At 41.9% G+C, this 17,891-nt stretch overlaps 1 protein-coding gene and 1 long non-coding RNA gene across 2 annotated transcripts in view; one reads left to right on the top strand and one right to left on the bottom strand.

The window, feature by feature from the left end:
- The window catches only part of LOC308554098, a 34,041-nt gene extending 31,629 nt beyond the window's left edge, over nucleotides 1-2,412 (bottom strand). The window contains exon 1 of the long non-coding RNA XR_013998333.1: nucleotides 1,836-2,412. This is a non-coding gene — a long non-coding RNA (uncharacterized lncRNA). The remainder of the gene's footprint in view (nucleotides 1-1,835) is intronic.
- A 255-nt stretch (nucleotides 2,413-2,667) lies between these two features.
- Nucleotides 2,668-17,891, top strand: part of TRHDE (thyrotropin releasing hormone degrading enzyme) — a gene marked incomplete at its 5' end in the record, with an annotated part of 326,090 nt that continues 310,866 nt past the window's right edge. Inside the window, 2 exons of the mRNA XM_081130892.1 lie at nucleotides 2,668-3,575; nucleotides 15,021-15,294. Coding sequence (XP_080987018.1) covers nucleotides 2,668-3,575; nucleotides 15,021-15,294 — 1,182 coding nt within the window. The remainder of the gene's footprint in view (nucleotides 3,576-15,020; nucleotides 15,295-17,891) is intronic.

Genomic DNA, 17,891 nt, shown 5'->3' with positions numbered 1-17,891 from the left:
CAATGAACTTTAGATCAATAATCCTGAATTGCCAGACTCATACCCTGAGGTCAGAGAAGTCTGGTGACCTGCCAAGAGTCACACAACTCTTTCTGCCTGCCTGTACTGTATTTCCTGATTCTGTGAGAAACCCCCCCCCACAAAAAACTAATGAACCCCAACTCCTCACCTCTTAAAATGTATACAGGCAGATACATATGGACAGCAAGAGCATAGAGATTTGAAAACAGAGCAAAAAAAAGTAACTTGAACAGAATGTGGCATTTCCCTTGGTCTGTTGCTAACGGCCCACATACAACACGCTTTAAAAAAAACACCCCACCCTGGCACTTCTTTTCATCATTTAAAAATGCTTCAAATGGACATTTAGAATGTATGGCACTGGGGCTGTACTTCATTTGGGAAAAATGGCAAAGAGCTTTATGGAGCAAGGCTATGTTTGCAGTGGTTGCCCTGTTAAAGATGATGGGTATTTGGTCTCTTCTCTTTGGTCAGGCTTCTTTTAAAGCCAGACACAATATTTTAGTATATATTTTCAGGACTCCAAAGCAAGTAGCATGAAACATTCCTTTTTGTAAGAAAAATAATTATGGATGTGATTTTAAAAATCCCTTTAGGATTTGAAGATGTGAAAGAAATAGAAAAGGAATTACTTCATTCTCTTTTTACTTGGTGCTTTACATTTTTTGTTTATGACTCTGCAGCCCATCACACTGTTTTATAAAAAACTAGAGACTCCCGCCTCTACTTGTTACCATCGGGATGTCTCGTCTCTGAATATTGTTCCAATTAAGGTTTTCACACAAATTCTAAGGGTTGGATAGCCCATATACATGTGCACACGCTACACTATAATTTAAAACTTCTCTAAACTTAGACAAGAGTCCCTAACCAGCCAATGGTCTACGGACCTGTTTTGATACTTCTGTCAGCAAACACATTTCACTGATAACTATTCTGAAAGAGTTTAAACAATTTTCATGGTAACACTAAAAACTGCAAAGAGGTAATTGTGGCTAGTTGAAGTGAAACACTGGGCAGTCATGAAATATATTTGTTCACTGTTCTAGTAAGCCTAAAGTAATGGGGCTCATCTCCCCAGCTTTTCTCCGTCTCAAGTTTTTAGTCTCGAATGATACACTGAAGGCGTTATAGTTTACTCATTTCCCCAATCTAAAAAATGGAAATTACTCGATGGGGAAAAAAAATCTTTTCTTCCCAAGGATTCTAATAGTGCATTGCTAACCCTTCTCTGTGCACACCTGGACACATCACACTGTGTAATATATGTAGTTGGGCTTTGGAGAATATATTTCACTTTACATACAACCCTCCAAATCTCCTGGCGAGCTTGATGTGAAATCTGACACAGCTAAGTCTCCCCAGCAGGATCTTCCTGGGCTCTGGGTGTTAACAGCCTAAGGCTTCAAGGGTCCCTCAGGGGAGACCCGGCGAGGCTGAGTCGGAAAGAGGGGTGACTGCGGGGCTTGTTGCGCTGAAGATTTACAATGTACTTCTTGCTGGCGGCTCAGCAACCCCCTCTGTGGCTGTGGGTGTCTAGTGTGACAGAGGAGAAAAGCTCTCTAATCTCCCAGCGCCTGCCTCAGCCTCTCGCCCTCCCCTCCCTCTCGCCTTCCCTGCCTCCCCGCGCTCTCTCGCTCTCCTCCGCCTTTCTCCGGGAGTTTCGGTGCCCGAATGCAGCCAGAGTAGCCTTGGCAAACTCGACCCGGAGCCTGTGCACACGCACACACGCGCACACACATGCACACGCACTCACACACCCGCACCCCGGCTCTCCCCACGGGGACACGGAGCAAGCCCGGAGCTTCATCTACCTGAAGGGGATGGCCCGGCCGGGCACTTCTTGCTCACTTGTCATCTCCCGAGGTCAGAGCAACGTGGGAAAGAGGAAGGCTCGCTGTCCGGTCCGCAACCGCTCGCCGTTTGCCGCCACCACTGCTTAAAGTGTCCAGGGCGGAGGAGAAGGCTTTTCCAGGACAGATTCCCGGCGCAGCTCTGCGGCCCTGGGACGTCGCCCGGCTGGTTCACCCCCGTCTCTTCCTCCCCGGCCATCCTCTCGTCCCCGGCTGCGGGGTGCACGGCTCAGGAGCCTCCGCTGCTGCTGCCGCCGCTGCCGCCGCCGCGAGCACATCCCGCCCGGAGGACTGAACGCCGCCGCCGGGGTGCGGAGAGAGAGCGGAAGCCCTAACTTCCCTCTCCCCCGCTCCCGGTCCTTTCCAGCGGAGGACCCGTTGGAAGGATCCCGCGGAGAGCCAGGCGAGAGCTCGGCCCCGGGGAGCGCGAGCCGGGAGCTCCCGGCGCCCGGGGGAGGGGCAGCACGTGGCCCGGCGCCAGGCGCCCGCCGGAGAAGTAGCGCGCGCCCGGGCGAGCGACACGCTCTCCGAGTTGGGCGCGTCCCAGAGCTCGCCGCCCCGCGCCCCGGCCGCCCGAGTCGGCAGAGGGGCGGGGCCGATGGGGGCCGCCGAGGTGGCTGCCGCTTGCGGCTAGAGTCCGTCTTAAAAGCACCCAGGCCAGCGTCCCCAGGGTCCCGGCCGGCGTCGCGCCCTCCGCCCGCGTGCGCTCTCGGATGCCTGCGCGGGCTGCGGCCCGGGGGGCCGGCGCGCGGGGGGTGCCGGAGGGGGCGGGGGAGGAGGAGGAGGCGGTGTGATGGCCCTGGACGGCGAGCGGGGGGAGCGGGAGGAGGAGAAGGAGAAGAAGAAGAAGAAAAAGAAGAGGAGGAAGAAGAAGGAGGAGGAGGAGGGGGCCGAGAGGAGCCGCTCACCCTTCGCCGCCACGATGGGGGAGAACGACGCCGCGCTCCGGGCCGGCGGCAGGGGGCTCTCGGACCCGTGGGCAGACTCCGTGGGGGTGAGACCCCGCACCACCGAGCGCCACATCACGGTGCACAAGCGGCTCGTCCTGGCCTTCGCCGTGTCCATCGTGGCGCTGCTCGCGGTCACCATGCTCGCCGTGCTGCTCAGCTTGCGCTTCGACGACTGCGGGGCGAGCGCGGCGCCGGGCGCGGACGGCGGCCCCGCGGGCTTCCCGCCGCGCGGCGGCAACGGGAGCCTTCCGGGTTCCGCCCGGCGCAACCACCACGCCGGCGGCGACTCCGCGCCGCCCGCGGCGGGCGGGGAGACCGCCCCTGGGACGCCGTCCCCCCAGCCGCCGTCGGAGGAGGAGCGGGAGCCGCCGCAGCCCTGGACGCAGCTGCGCCTGTCCGGCCACCTCAAGCCGCTGCACTACAACCTGATGCTCACCGCCTTCATGGAGAATTTCACCTTCTCCGGCGAGGTCAACGTGGAGATCGCGTGCCGAAACGCCACCCGCTACGTCGTGCTGCACGCCTCCCGCGTGGCGGTGGAGAAGGTGCAGGTGGCCGAGGACCGGGTGGCCGGGGCTGTCCCGGTGGCCGGCTTTTTCCTCTACCCGCCAACCCAGGTCTTGGTGGTGGTGCTGAACAGGACCCTGGACGCGCAGAGGAATTACAACCTGAAGATCATCTACAACGCCCTGATCGAGAACGAGCTCCTGGGCTTCTTCCGCAGCTCCTACGTGCTCCACGGCGAGAGAAGGTACGAGCGAGGCGGCGCCGCGCGCCCCACCCCGCCGGCTGCCCCGGCCCGGCGCCGGCCGGCGGCCCCGGGAGCCTCCTGGCGGCCGAGACCCGGGAAGCGAGGGGTGGGGAAAGAAACAAAGGTAGGGGCGGACCGTCGCCCAGAACCCGCAGGGTCCCCGAGACGCCAGGGCTCCCACTGCTGCCAGCTCCACAAACTCCTTCACCGGTGGCGAACCGAGGCCACCCCCTGCTCTGGTCCGGACCACCCTCCGGGTCAAAGCTCCTTAGCCAGCCGGGCGCACGGCTCCTTTTTCTTCTTTTTTTGTTTTTAAAGGATAGTGTATAATCTGATGGATGCCTGGGTGACATCAAAAGCCTGCCAAGTTACCGTCGAGGGAAAATACGTTAGCGACAAAAGACCGGGGCAGCAGCTCGTCACGGGGAGCTGTCGGCGCAGAACAGGGCAGGCATAACCCCTCCTTCACCCCCCCCCCAAAAAAAATGTTCGCCTCCCCTATTTGGCAGGTACAGGGCAGAGGATGGGCTTTAGCTGCATAAAGTTTTCCAAAACTGGAAGTTGAGGTTTAGAGGACTAAGAGCGAGCCAGCCGGGCGACAGACTCAAGGGGAGGGGCCGGTGAGAAGGTCCCTGCGTGTGCTGCCGGCCCGCTGCCAACCCGGGGTGACTCCAGTTGTTGGCTCCTGAGTTACTGACTGATCCTGGTGAAAGGAGGGAAAGCTAGCGGTTAGTCTCACATGCCTTGTTAGCCAGTACCTGGGTGGTTTTTAGATTTGGGCAGTATTCTGCTTTTTGTTTTTTGAGAGGCTGTGGGTGTTTTTACCACTTGTTTAGAGATCAGACTTGGGGGTCCAAAAGAACTGGGTTCGAATCCCCGCTGGAGTCTTGAGCAAGCTGAATAATCGAAGTCATCAATTCCTGATGATGACTACCTTTAGTGCTTATTGAGTAATGTCTGTTAACTCAGTCATACAAGAATCCTATGGATTAGGTGCTGCCAACACTCCCTGTTTAACAGATGGGGAAATGAAGGCACAGAGAAGTCAAGGAACTTGTCACATAGTGAGCCCACAAAGCAGGGATTTAAACCCAAGCAGTGTGGCCCCAAAGCCCATATTTTTATTTTAAATTTGGGGATGATAATAATGGTACTATTCTCATAGGAGTGTTACAGGTGTCCATGGTCTAATGCACTGAAAATCACTTAACCCTATACCTGGCATTTAGAGTCTCCACAATAAATGTTAGCTTTTATGAGTGCCTGGTGGTAGTAAGCCCTCAAGCATATTGTTCAATGAATAAAAATGTTATTTTTGCCCTAACCCATTGCTTTAAAAATGACTGATTAAATGACTATAGGACTTATGAATAACCAAACTGAACAAAAAATGAAATTGAGAACCTTAGAAGTAGAGGCAGGTTGGAAATCAGTAATGGTGCCCCTGTCAGAGTCTCCTATGTTCTCAAGTCGTTCTCCCAACTGCAGAAAACTGGGGCTCTGAGCAGCCAGGGTGCCTGAGGTCAGTAGGCTTGCCAGGGGAGAGCTGGGACTTGAACTTTGGTTTTCTGATCCCTGGACCAGGGCTCATATTGTCTGGACACTCTCAGAAGAAGTTATTCTATAAGAGGTTGGGGAAATTTTAGTGCATTACAGGAGAACACCAGTGTTTTATTATTTATAGAGTACTCTGAAGTAACCTCATGTAAAGAAATTGCCCAGTGCTTTAGTAGTTGTATGACAGTTAAAAATCTGTATGTGAGTGTGTAAGTTACCCATTCTCCTAAGGTCAGATGTGGACAATTTAAACTCCCTTCCACCACGCCCTCCAACATATTCTAAAGAATACAGATTAAAAGTATTTTTTTAAACCCATGATCCTATCAAATATAGGGAAAAGGCATAGAAGGCAAATTTACATGTTACGTTTAGCAACAAGCTTGTTATATCAAAATGTCAATAGTGGGAGCTGCATATCATTACTGATAAATCTGTGGTGAAATAAATACTTTCAACAAATCCTGTTTTATGAGCCATACCAAAACATATTTGGTGGAGCTGAGCTTGTTTGGATCAGTGCTTTCAAATTAACAGGATTCTTAAAAAAGACCAGATGCTTCTGCTTGACCCCTTAACTGATTTCTTGTACCCCTGATTTCTTGACCCTTAACCGATTCAAACTCCCTTCTTCAGGTTTCTCCAAAGATATGAATAACTTGGTTGAAAGTTTAACCTAGTGCATCTGTGGCTATAAACCCTGCATCCCAATAGAAATGCGGAATTCCATGTTTCTGAAGATTCCAGGGTGGTTTTATTTCTAAACAGCATCTTAGAGAAGGTCTTGTTTCTCTCTCCCTACCCCTCCTTGAATACAAGAATGACTATTTTAATTTCTTGGATATTAATAACTGGAGTTGATAAGGCAAAGGAAATTGAATGAACTATTTCACAATTATGTCCACATTATATATATAGACCTTTTTTTGGTGTGTGGTCATTATTACTATAGCCACTTGGAGCATTTTAAAATATGCCAGTATCAGGAACTCAGCCAGGGTTGGATTTTTATTGGTGATGTTTTTATACCAAAAATGCAACGTAAATCAACATTTTAAAACACACTTTCCAAAAGGACACTGATGCAGACCCAGAATTTTTGTTTGATTAATGATGAAATATCTTGGTCTTTAGTTAGTCATAATTTTTGCCAATTTAATTATCAGATAATTTCTGTAATGAAAATAAATATTTAATTTGCCGATGGGGAGTCATACTGAGCAACCTGAAATATTTGAAAGAGTAATACTACAATTCAGTCCACTTAGCCTATGTAGAAACAACTCGTTAATATCACAATCGATTTCATTTTTCGATTCACTCCTTACTCAGAGGTCTGAGGGACACCATTTGGGTGAGGGCAGGAGAATTAGATTTCACCATGCGCTATATACCTTTGAGCCCCGAAGGTTTCATCCCCCACGAGGTGTGGGAGGGGGCCTGGTTTTGTCCTACAAGGAAGACTTACCTTTCCTGGCTCCCAGACCGCAGCAGAGAAAGGTTGGAAGACAAGCTCCCTATTGAAGCCTAAAGTTCTTCCACTTGAGGCAAATCCTCTACTTTCTGTTGGTTACTTGGCTAAAGGGAAAATTCATCACTTGTTGAATGTTGCAAATAAATACATTAAATTTGAAATGTTTACACACAGCAGTAAGTGATCTCCATTAGGCAGAACACACAGACACCTTTTCGTCAAGCGGGTGTGTAGCAGGCACATAAAAAGGGTGTTTATTTATGCCATAGTCTTCTACAGTAGAATATACTTGCTCAGGATTAGGTAAAATGTTCATTTACCTGTAGTAATTGCCGCTTTGGGGTAACCAGATGGTGAGCATACCCATGTTCAAAGTTGGGTACCTTAATTTAGATCCAGATGGTCAGGTTGAAAGAGGAGATTTACCCAAAGTAAATGAACATTTTACTCGCTTTCAAAAGGGAGACTGTTTTTCTTTGACAAACTTTGATTGGGTCTATAACATGCCACAGTGCCAGAAGACAGAATAAAAATAGGTCTTTTTTTTTATTTTTATCAAGGATTATTTAGAGAGAAACTGATCTCCAAGTAAAATGGGAAAATAACATTGCAGTTCTCAAAAAGAATCACAAAAAATGCTTTTGCAAAAATCTTGTGGAGAGCACAGAAGATTTTATGGGTAGACATTTGATCTTTATGGTATTAGTGTACTTGGTTGGATGTCCTGTTCTTTTTCTGGAATGAATTCATAAACATGATATTTAATAAAAGCAAGAAAATTACCACATTGCTTTTATGTTGAAAGAAACTTCATTTCTCCCAGCCACTGGTGAGGAGATAGCTTTACATGAACAAGTTGGTGTATGTAGCTTTTTGCCCCCTACAGAAGGCTCTGAATTGAAAAATCTGGGAGAATCATTTGTTTCTGTGAACACTTTTTAATATGATTCCTTAATGGATTTAGCTCATTGTTTTCCTGTCAGGCGCACATAACCATATGGCCAAACTGAGTCTAATCCTGCTGGATTTTGGTCACAATTCAAAATGCCACCACTAAACTAAATCTAGAAAATAATAATAATAATAATAATAATAAAGCTTTGACCATTTAATGACCCAGGGAGGAAAATCCATATAATTAGTGTTTGCCTTGCCATGTTTTTTCCATGGTGCCATCTGATTTGATCACCCTGGAGAGTACTAAAACATATAGTTTCTCTAAAAGAGTTAAATTCATTTGCCCATATTTTTGTTTATCCAAAGCAACTCCAAACAGGGCCTATTTGCTCTGGATCTCTTTCAAGGCAAGATGGACCTGTGACGGGTTTCCCTGAATTTGCTTGGTTTGCACAACATGTTTATTTCCTTAAACCAAATTTTGCTACTGTGTCTGTGGATGGGCTTGACAAAACAGTACCAGGCAACAGCTTAGGTTTGCTGGAAGATGGTGACATTTGGTTGACAAGATTACAAGAATAAGATTTGCTTATTTAAGCATGACTTTAGAGAATGTTATAAAGAGAGTAAGAAATAATTTACCTTTGATGCATAAATGCCTTATAGTCTATAAGGAAGGGCACCCTCTGTCACCCCATGGTCATCCTCCCAGCCCCAGCAATAATCAGCACCATCGTTACCAGCATTGTCTTTTCAGTTTTCTGCTTGTCCTTTATATCCTTTTAGATTTGCAATAGTGCCTGGGTTCCTCCAGAGTTTTTCAAAGTCCCTTGCAATCCTGCCTTTTGCCACTAGAGAGTGGATGTTTTCTCCAACAGACAGAATTTTACTACATAGAATTTGGGAGAATATAAAAATGAAAAAAAATACTCCCTGCTTTTCTCAGTTTCCGGGGCAATATGAAATGATTCACAAACAGGCACAGCTAGATGATGGAGGCCGGGCTGTGAGGGTGGAATAAGACGGGCAAGATTGGGGGGGCTGAAGTGGGGTGAAGGGCCCCAGGCTCACCTCCTGTTCACCTGATTGCAGGAGTGCCTTCTCAGCCTCTGACTACCTGAGCGGCCCGGGGTTTAAGGAGCTCTGGTACTACTTGCACAGAGACAGGGGTTAATTCATTGTTCCCGGTGCAGACCTTTGTTGACTTGCATGCTGAAGTTTTAGTTTAATTATTGAGATCTTTTCTCAAAAAAAAAAAAAAAAAAAGAGTAAATAAAAAATCAGAGGTTGAACAAAGAATGGAGTTTCAAAATTACTGCTCTTGGTTCCTTTTTACCCCTTTTAATAATATGTTCAAGCCACTTCTGTTTGCTGGATTTAAACATGTGTGCTTGTTTAGTGTGTTCTGGGACTCTGGAACCAACTGCCTGGGTTCGTGTTCTGATTCTGCCACTAGTTAGCTTTATGACCTTGCCTTTCCTAATTGTTACGGGTCTGGTATCCTCAACTAGAAAATGGTGATAATGACAACCTGTTTCATAGGGTTATTGTAAGGATTACATGAGTTAAGAAATAAGGCATTAAAAATAGAGTCCAGTAATTGGAAAGTACTTTGGTGGGTATTAATATTTTATTATTCTATGGCTGGAGAGAGAGCTGCTACTTGGGCTGGTAGTAGGTTGATTAGGGTCAATGTATTGCCTTGGGGTTTCCCCCTAGTAGCGAGACAGTGGGGAACTGGTCACTGTGGACATTCCTCCTACCACTGTTTGTTATGCCGCCCAAGCAGAGTTCAAAAGACAGGGAGAGGAAGGAACAGAGCCCCTTTGCCATGAAGAAGAGAGTGAAGAGAAAGGCTGTGGTATTTTACAGCTCGACAAGCCCCATGCTTGGTTCAGACCCTGAGACATGGAGAGGGTTGAGGGAGCAGGAGGAGTGTGGGAAACATAAGGCATGCACGGCTCTCGGATTATGGCACTTCTCTGTATCAGCAGTGAGAAGAGCAGAAACCAGCGGCTCAAGGGCCAGGAGAGTGCTCCCCTTGTCACTGGAAGTCAGGACAGCAAACAGAAAAATCCCGAGTGCCAAGGGAAAGGCACATCAGTCATTCGATATTGTTCTCAAGACTTTATTGGCATTCTGACAGTAGCAGTACTTTATAATCCTTACATCAGGCTTTGCCTCCTTCCAATATTAAACAAATGAGTCTCAGACACTCGTTTATTTATTCTCATGAAAACCTAACATTATGGCCCAGAACAATAATGTTATATATTCATAATATTCTTCATCAATGGTGATCAAATGCTCAGTACTCATTTTTGATAAGAGTATTTAGTACATAAATAGGAAAACAATTATGAATATTATGCTCTGTTTTTATAACACGATTATTCACACATGCACCACTTCCTACATACATATTGCTGGCATTATTGCATTATGTTTTTAGTTTACTAGAATGGTTATTTAAAAAAATAGACTACACGCTTGCTTATAGCCCTGAATATTCAGCAGGAGTACTTCTCTTCTGAAATGGCAGAGGTTTAATGACTCATTGAAGTACATAAAAACACACAGTCTAAACAATATGCTTTTTGACTTAAAATGTTTTCTCATTGAGTAATAATTTGCATTTTGATTAACAGCCTTAACTTGAAATGGGACATGTGTAACTTCCATGACCTTGTAACAGCCCATTTACTATAAACAGTTGAATAGTAACTAGATGGCCCATTAGAACTTTTCTTTAGATGTTGGGAGCTTTTTATTACCAATCTTAAACTATGACAATGCTAGGCAATTTGCAGTTTCAACAGAAGCATGTTCAAAGACCATTTTTCACTGCGCTGTATGTGTGGTATGCATAGAAGTGGCCAAAACGGAAACCTCTGAAATACGCTGCGCTGTTTGTGAGGTTCTCTTGGGTTTGGTGGGTTCCATGGTGAAAAGTCATGAATCAATTTTTAATACGAACAGTGCTATGCAAATGTTTGTTTCCTCTGCATATTTTAACTTTACGAAAAGCAAAGTGAAAATAATGGAACAGAAATTGTTTTGTATCACATTCTGTAATTTCTTGGCAATATCAGCCAACATTAATGCATTACTTCTGCTGAATCTTATCATAATGACCTGACACAAGTAGCTTGCCTGGTGAACTTCCGCAGAAATAAGAAGAAATCAATTCTCTATATCCTTCAGAGGCAACAGAGAGCTTTAAGCTCTCCTTAGCTCATCCAAAATGTCAAATAGACAAGTTGTTAAGAAATCAAGTAATTTATTCTAGATAGAAAAGAATTAAAATACAGGTATATTATTCATTTTTTTTTTTAGTTATGCTAAAGTGACATCCTTGGAATGACTTTCAGAATGTCACATTTGGAAGTGGAATTTTTTTTATGGTCATAGAGGGATTCATTAAAAGATAAAAAATGATTTTGTTTTAGAAAGCAAGAAAAAAAAACAGACAACGATATGCTTTTCCCCATTAACTTCTGCCTCCTGTTTTATTTTACTTTTTGTTTTATTTATATATGTATTTCATATCCATATGATATATTAAAATGTTTTCTATTTTTAATTTTTTTTGGTATTTCTTTTACCTGGTGTCTTGCTATTTATTACCTCAGACTCACTTAAAATTTACTCAAATCCAAACTCATTATTTTCTATCCCACATCACCTTTTCTAGAGCCTCTTTGATGTTTTTAATGCCAGTAAGCAGAAAAGAAGTCTTCTTAAAATATATGCAGTGAAGACAAAATTGTATTTTTGAAACCCAACAAGCACTGTTGGGCACTGAATTTGAAATTAGACCTCTTTGTTAGAGAGTATCAAGGGTGAGAGAGGTCTTAGAGATGAACTGGCAATGCTGAGATCTGATAACACCAGAATCTGTAAGAGAGTAGACACTTAATAAATGAGTCAAAGCTTCCTTAAAGGCGTATTTCTGTGCTACCCAGAGTCAGCTTGCTCACTTCTCCATCTGTCTCTGGCCCTTAAAATACTAGCCAGGCTTCAAGACCAATTCTTATGCTTCCTTCAGTTCTTAAGGCCGGTAGCTCTCAGTTGGGTCAGTTTTGTCCCCCAGGGGACATTTGCAGTTTCGAAACATTTTGGTTGTCACAGCTGGGGAGAGGGGGTGCTACTGGCACCTAGTGGTAGAGGCGGGGATGCTGCTGCTGAACATCCTGCAGTGGACAGGCCAGCCCCGGACAATGAACATCCCCGACCTAAAATGTAGTGCTACCGATACTGGAAAACCCTGCTGCAGGATAGATAACGTAATTTCTTCCCACATTTTCCCTCTTTGTAATGGCTTTTTGTATGATGCCTGTTTAGGTATATACTTAACTTCTTTTATTTAGAGTATAAACTCCTTGAGGGAAGGATGCAAAGATATTTTTTTCTCCTCAGTATTAAACACTCAAAGAATGATTGAGAGAGGCACATGCATTATAGAACTTATAGTAAAAAGCTACTTAGTGGTAGTGTAATTAACCTCATCAAATTCAGGGAATATTTTAGTTCCGATTTTTGTTCAGTTATAGGATCTCAAGCTTGGAAAAGACCGTAACTGTAATCTAGTCCTACTGCTCTTCTTTACCAAGGGACTTTTTTTGATTTCCTAAATACTGAATTGAAATTCAATTGCAATCATCCTTAGGTGCCAGACTGTGAAATTGGTATTTTCTCATTTAGACATTATCAGAATATATGTTGGCCCTCTGTGCATAGATATATACTCTATGTATGAATTCATTTAGAATATTAATTGCAGAAAGAGTCACTAAATGATTTCTCCAGTTCCTTTCAACCCTAAGAATCAGTTATTTACATTTCTAGCTGTACTAACGTATTTACTTACTACATAAGGCAAAAAGAGACTGCACGATGTGATTCTTTTGCATATATATTTCGTTTATTAATTTCTCATTAGCCCAAAGGTATTTAGAATCTCTATAGCTAATAAATTCCTACCCATTAATTACTTAATGCCAAAGACACCTTTGACATTTATATAAAGACTAATACATTCTAATTTCAACCACCCTGTTGAACTCTTGTAGAACTTTTCCCCTAGTATTGTTAGTATTAGAATATATAAATATAGATATTCTTTTCAATTAGACTGCAAAGAACTTAAGGGCAAAACGATTATATCTTTAAAAAAATCTTACCATGTTCTTAATAATGAAGAGCTCGCATATAGCTGATAATATCTAATTGTTCAGTGACTGGAATTGGAGTTCTCAGATACTTTAAAGTTAAAAAGGAACACTTTTTTTCACATATGAAATCTCATAGATGTCTTTTAAATAGAGAAATATTCAGTAGAGAAATATCAAGCTCAGTGGACATTTTAGTTAACAAGATTGAAAGATAAGATTCAAGAACATTATATAAGACAAATGTATAAGAAAGTAGTAAATGGGTGCATTTAAACTAAAAGGTACTTACATTTAATTAAGCAAAAATTATATTGTTATCAGTAAAAATAATAGAGAAAAGTATTTCCATGATTCTGGCAAATTTAGAAAGAACTTTTATTACCAACAATTGAATTAAAACATTGTTTATAAATTATGGCTAAAGATTAATTTTACTGTTTTTGAAATATAATTACTTCTTATTCAGATATAGAAAATGTGAATTCTAAACCCAGCTTTGCATAATTGCCTGTGTAACTTTAGACAAATCACTTAACCCTATGGAACTACTTTTTCATTTTAGAAATTTATGAGAGTTGGACAGTTTGTTTCTAAGGTTGCTTCCAACTTTAACCTTAAATTTTTCAGAAGATTTATACTTAAAAACTTCTTTTCCATATATTATCTCATTTTATCATCTCAAAAGTTTTGTAAGGAAGACCTAGAAAACATTATTGTTTTTCTTCTACTAATGAAAAAATAGGTTCAGGCAATTAAGTGATTTAGCCAAGGCTGGTATGTAGCAGCCCTGTAGTATTTCCAATATAACTTCCAAAAACTCTTTCTCTGAGAATCAGTATACAATTAATCTTAAAAATGTCTTATTTTTCTCTATTTCAAAACTAAGCTTCAAAAAGGTAGGCCATCAATGATAAATGTAAGCCTCATAATTTAAAAATGGTCTAAACATTTGCACCTCATGGTTTGAGCCAAGGATAGCCAATAAGATTCAATACACACATCAACCCCTATTGATTGGTAGTTGCTGCCTGAAGTGCTGTGCTGAGAATAATTTTGAGGCCAAGTTCAGTCTTGGTGGGGAAGTGTGCCTTGTTATTTTAACCATGTATACCTAGGATAATGGAGAAGGGAGAGGTGGCAGAAGTACTTACGGGAGAAACAGCTATTTAAAAACATAACTTTAGAACTCGGTAATGTTTTACAGAGTCTGATATTGAGTTGCCTTATATCAAGTTTTGCAACTAGCATTGTTAAAAAGGTTTAATTAACTTTTGTTATGAATGTTTTCATAAATAATGACCTTCTTTAAGTTAATAGTGTCCTTCTTAAAGTACTTAATATGAGCATTTTCATTTGTAATCCTAAACTGTGAAAACAAGTTGTTTCTAGTTAGCATTTTAATAAGCAACTTTGCAGCTTGATCTGAAAACTTGAAGGCATTAAATATATTTTATATGTACATTTATATATGTACATATACACACATTGACAGGTTTATTATATAAATATTTATTATATTAACATGCCATAATATTATAAATATATATTATGAGTACTAAAAACCAATAGTGCCTAGATTACTCAGTGTAGACATATGTTACAGCGCTCAAAGAAAGTTTGAAGATAATGTCAATCGGTGGCTGCTGGTTTTTGACTGGCTGCTACTTATTAACTACCTGCTGGGTGCTATTCACCTATTCGCTGTGATAGGTGCTTTACAGCCCCCCCCCCCCGCCAAGCTTTACAAAAGCTTCCTTTCCGAGTCGAGCAAGATTATTTTATTTTAAGGAATGAACAACTGCACCTTAGGGAAATTTAGTAATTGTTACAGCATGATATGGCTTAGAAGGTTGTAGAGTCAGAGTTCAGACCAAGTTCTGTCAGGTTTCTTAATAAAATCAGGTCATGTCTTGATGAAATTTGAGGGCACAGATGTTTCCCAGTGAAGGTCTATGTCCTATATGTATCTGATGACAACTTCTGGATTTTAGTTTCACTGACTTTCAATGTTGTATAGCTTCATGGAGGAAAGGGAGGCATGCCAAAAAAGAGGATTATTATTTTCCAGTGTTTGCCAATGTGATGCCAATGAGTTGTTTTTCTGCAGACTATGATGTTTTGTCTAACAGGTACTGCTTTGGGTATAGAGAATTTACTTTGAGACAAAAAACTTCCCCAAAGAACTTTTATTGTTGGGGAAATATGTGTATTGTGTTTTAATGAACTTAAGTTTGGTTCAGAAAAGTATCTTGCAATTGGGCAAAAGTATATCAGTAGAAGCATGAAATGTGGTCATAACTCAAGCCCTAAGTGTAATTGGGAATGTCATTTTCTTTTTTCCAGATTCCTTGGTGTTACTCAGTTTTCTCCTACACATGCCAGAAAGGCATTTCCTTGTTTTGATGAGCCCATCTACAAGGCAACGTTTAAAATCAGCATCAAGCATCAAGCAACCTACTTATCTTTATCTAACATGCCTGTGGAAACATCTGTGTTTGAGGAAGATGGATGGGTTACGGATCACTTTTCACAGACCCCTCTCATGTCCACATATTACTTAGCCTGGGCTATCTGCAACTTCACATACAGAGAAACTATCACCAAGAGCGGTGTTGTAGTAAGTATTTTAAACTTAATGATGTCTTTGGAGTATGTACGCTCTGTAAAGTAATCTGATTTCTGGATTAACAATGAATTACTCCTATTCTCTTCACATTTATATGGCTGAATTCTTTCCTTAACCCATGGGAGATAAATGATCTTTCCCATCTCAGAGTAGGAGAGGAATGTCTCTGCTCTACCCAGCCCGCTTAGGCTCTGCTCCCCCCTTCCCCTGTCATCCCGGGCCCTCTTCATCTCCTGTCTCTCCATACTCGGCTGTTTGTTTGGGAAATATTTGTATGACTGGGAAAGCTGCTTCTTTTTATTGTGAAACATTTCAAATATACAGAAAATGTGGAGAGTAACATAATATGCTCCATATACCCACGAGCGAGCTCTATAGAATCTAAACATTTACTGTCTTTGCTTCAGTCTAATACATTTTTGAAGAAGTAAAGCATATTGGATGGAGTTGAAGCTCTCCCTGCGCCCCTGCCTGATCTCATCTCTTGCTTCCTTCCTTCGAGATAATCACTCTACTGAATTTGGTGTTTGCCCTATTCATGTATATTACTATGTAATTACAATAGATGTCAAGCTTTAACATATCATACAAGTGGTTTATTATTATAGGCATCCTTCTGCAGCTTAGTTTCATTTCATTTTAGTTTTTGCTTAAGATTATGTTTTTGTGGTTTATCTGAATAGAATGGTTGAATAAATACATCAAAATTTGTCATTTTCTTATAGATGAACATTCTAAGATTTCTGATTTTCAGTGACTAACAGCAATGCTCCAGTGAACATTTTCGTATATAAGTTCTGCCAGTGTGCTAGAGTTTTTGTATGGTATCAAGCTTCTTTTAGCTCATAGCACCAAAATGTATAAAAATATGTTCACAAGGAAGGGTAGTATATAGTAAGCCTGGAGAATTACTGTCTGTATTATATTTATCATAAGAATCAATTGGACTCTTTATGACACTACTGTTTGGGACACCATAGTGTTCTAGGCATTTTTTGCATCTTACTGCATTCAATTACTGAGACCAGGTCAGCCATGCTGAGTTAACAACTTCCTCCTCATTTCAGTGACTTACACTCTAAATACACATTTGTTTTAATTTTCATATAAATCCTAAAGCAAGGTATTATGATTCCATTTTTCCAAATGAGTAAATTGAGGCTTAAAGAAATTAAGTAATTTTCCAAGGGTTACAAACGAAGTAGGTGGTGGAGTGGCGAGTGAAACTTCTGTTGGTCTGATTTCAAATTTTAGGCTTTTCCACCCTGTGCCCTAGGAGCTCTGTCTCACCATGTCACCTGTGTGTTTATAGCTGAACTCGAGTAATGATTCTCCCCATCCAGTGGCCATCATATTCAGTGTTGCTTGAACATAACAAAATAAGTGAATAGAAATCTATATTTTTATTCTGTAGGAAGTTCACAATTCTATAACAACCTAAATTTTGAAATATAGGTTTGGCTAAATAAATTTTTCTCACTGTTAGTTTCAATTTAAATCACTGTGGAGCCTATTTTAAAAAATAAAATCTGCCCGCATACAAAATTCATGCCATTATTGAAGAACTGTATACAGTGAGTTCATCTGCATAATCATCAAAATAACCTCCTAAATGCTGGCTACAGAGGGCTGGATGACATTTTACTCTCTTGGACTTATATTCATTTGATAAGTTGAATTCCTCTGATGTTTGTGATGTCTGAATATTTAAAGGCTGTACACATTGGACCACACACAGAAAAGGAACATCAAGACATCTAATTTCCTTTTACGTCTCCCGAAGATGATGATTGACTTGCCTTGGGTCAGCTAGCGGCACAGGTGAAATGTTTTTCCCAAGTATGTTTTCTTGAAAGTGCTCTCAGCCCTTCACAATTATGCTCGCTGCTAAGTGACCCATGTTTAAATGACCCACACACTCTAATTATTTAAATGTGACTCTGTATTAGAGTTAAGTAATTAGTAAACATTTAAAAAGTCCTCCTTAATAATTTTTATGTAGGAAAGATAAAACATGCTACTAGAGAACACTGAAAGGTCAGCTGAAATAAAATTTTGGATTGCATAATCTAAAAATACTAAGAAGTGTAAAAAGGAAAACAAAATTGCCAGTGGGAGCCCTTACTTTATCAACTGTGGAAATATGGTTTAAAACCTAGTTCTCTTTTTCTGTCACCCCTTGGAAATCCAATCTATTTTCTTTCCACTGCCTTTCCTCTTTATTACTGGGAGCCCATGGGAATGACATTTCTCAACCCTTAACAGCTAGAAGGAGTGGAAGTTTAGTTTTAAAATCTTGGAAGTGGGATGGCTATGTGAGGTCCAGGAGGTCATTGTGGATCAGAAGCTGAAGCAGTTTCCTTCAGGACATGAGAGAGCAACTTGAGTGGCATCTTAATAATACATAGCTGAATTGTAGCAGTGCCTCAAGTGTGCATATTTGAAGCCTCATCATTATTTGCTTATCAAGTTATCTACACTCCACAAGGCACTATCTTAAGAAATTAGAAAGATAAAAAACAGCTTACGATCCCTCTAGTATAGAGATTGCAAATGAAGCTTTCAGATTGAATCTAAGCCTGCAGACG

This window comes from Miniopterus schreibersii (genome assembly GCF_964146895.1).
Source record: "Miniopterus schreibersii genome assembly, chromosome: 2".
In the NCBI taxonomy this organism is placed as follows: domain Eukaryota; kingdom Metazoa; phylum Chordata; class Mammalia; order Chiroptera; family Miniopteridae; genus Miniopterus; species Miniopterus schreibersii.
Note: the sequence above shows the minus strand (reverse complement) of the source record. Positions and strands in the feature narration are given on the sequence as shown.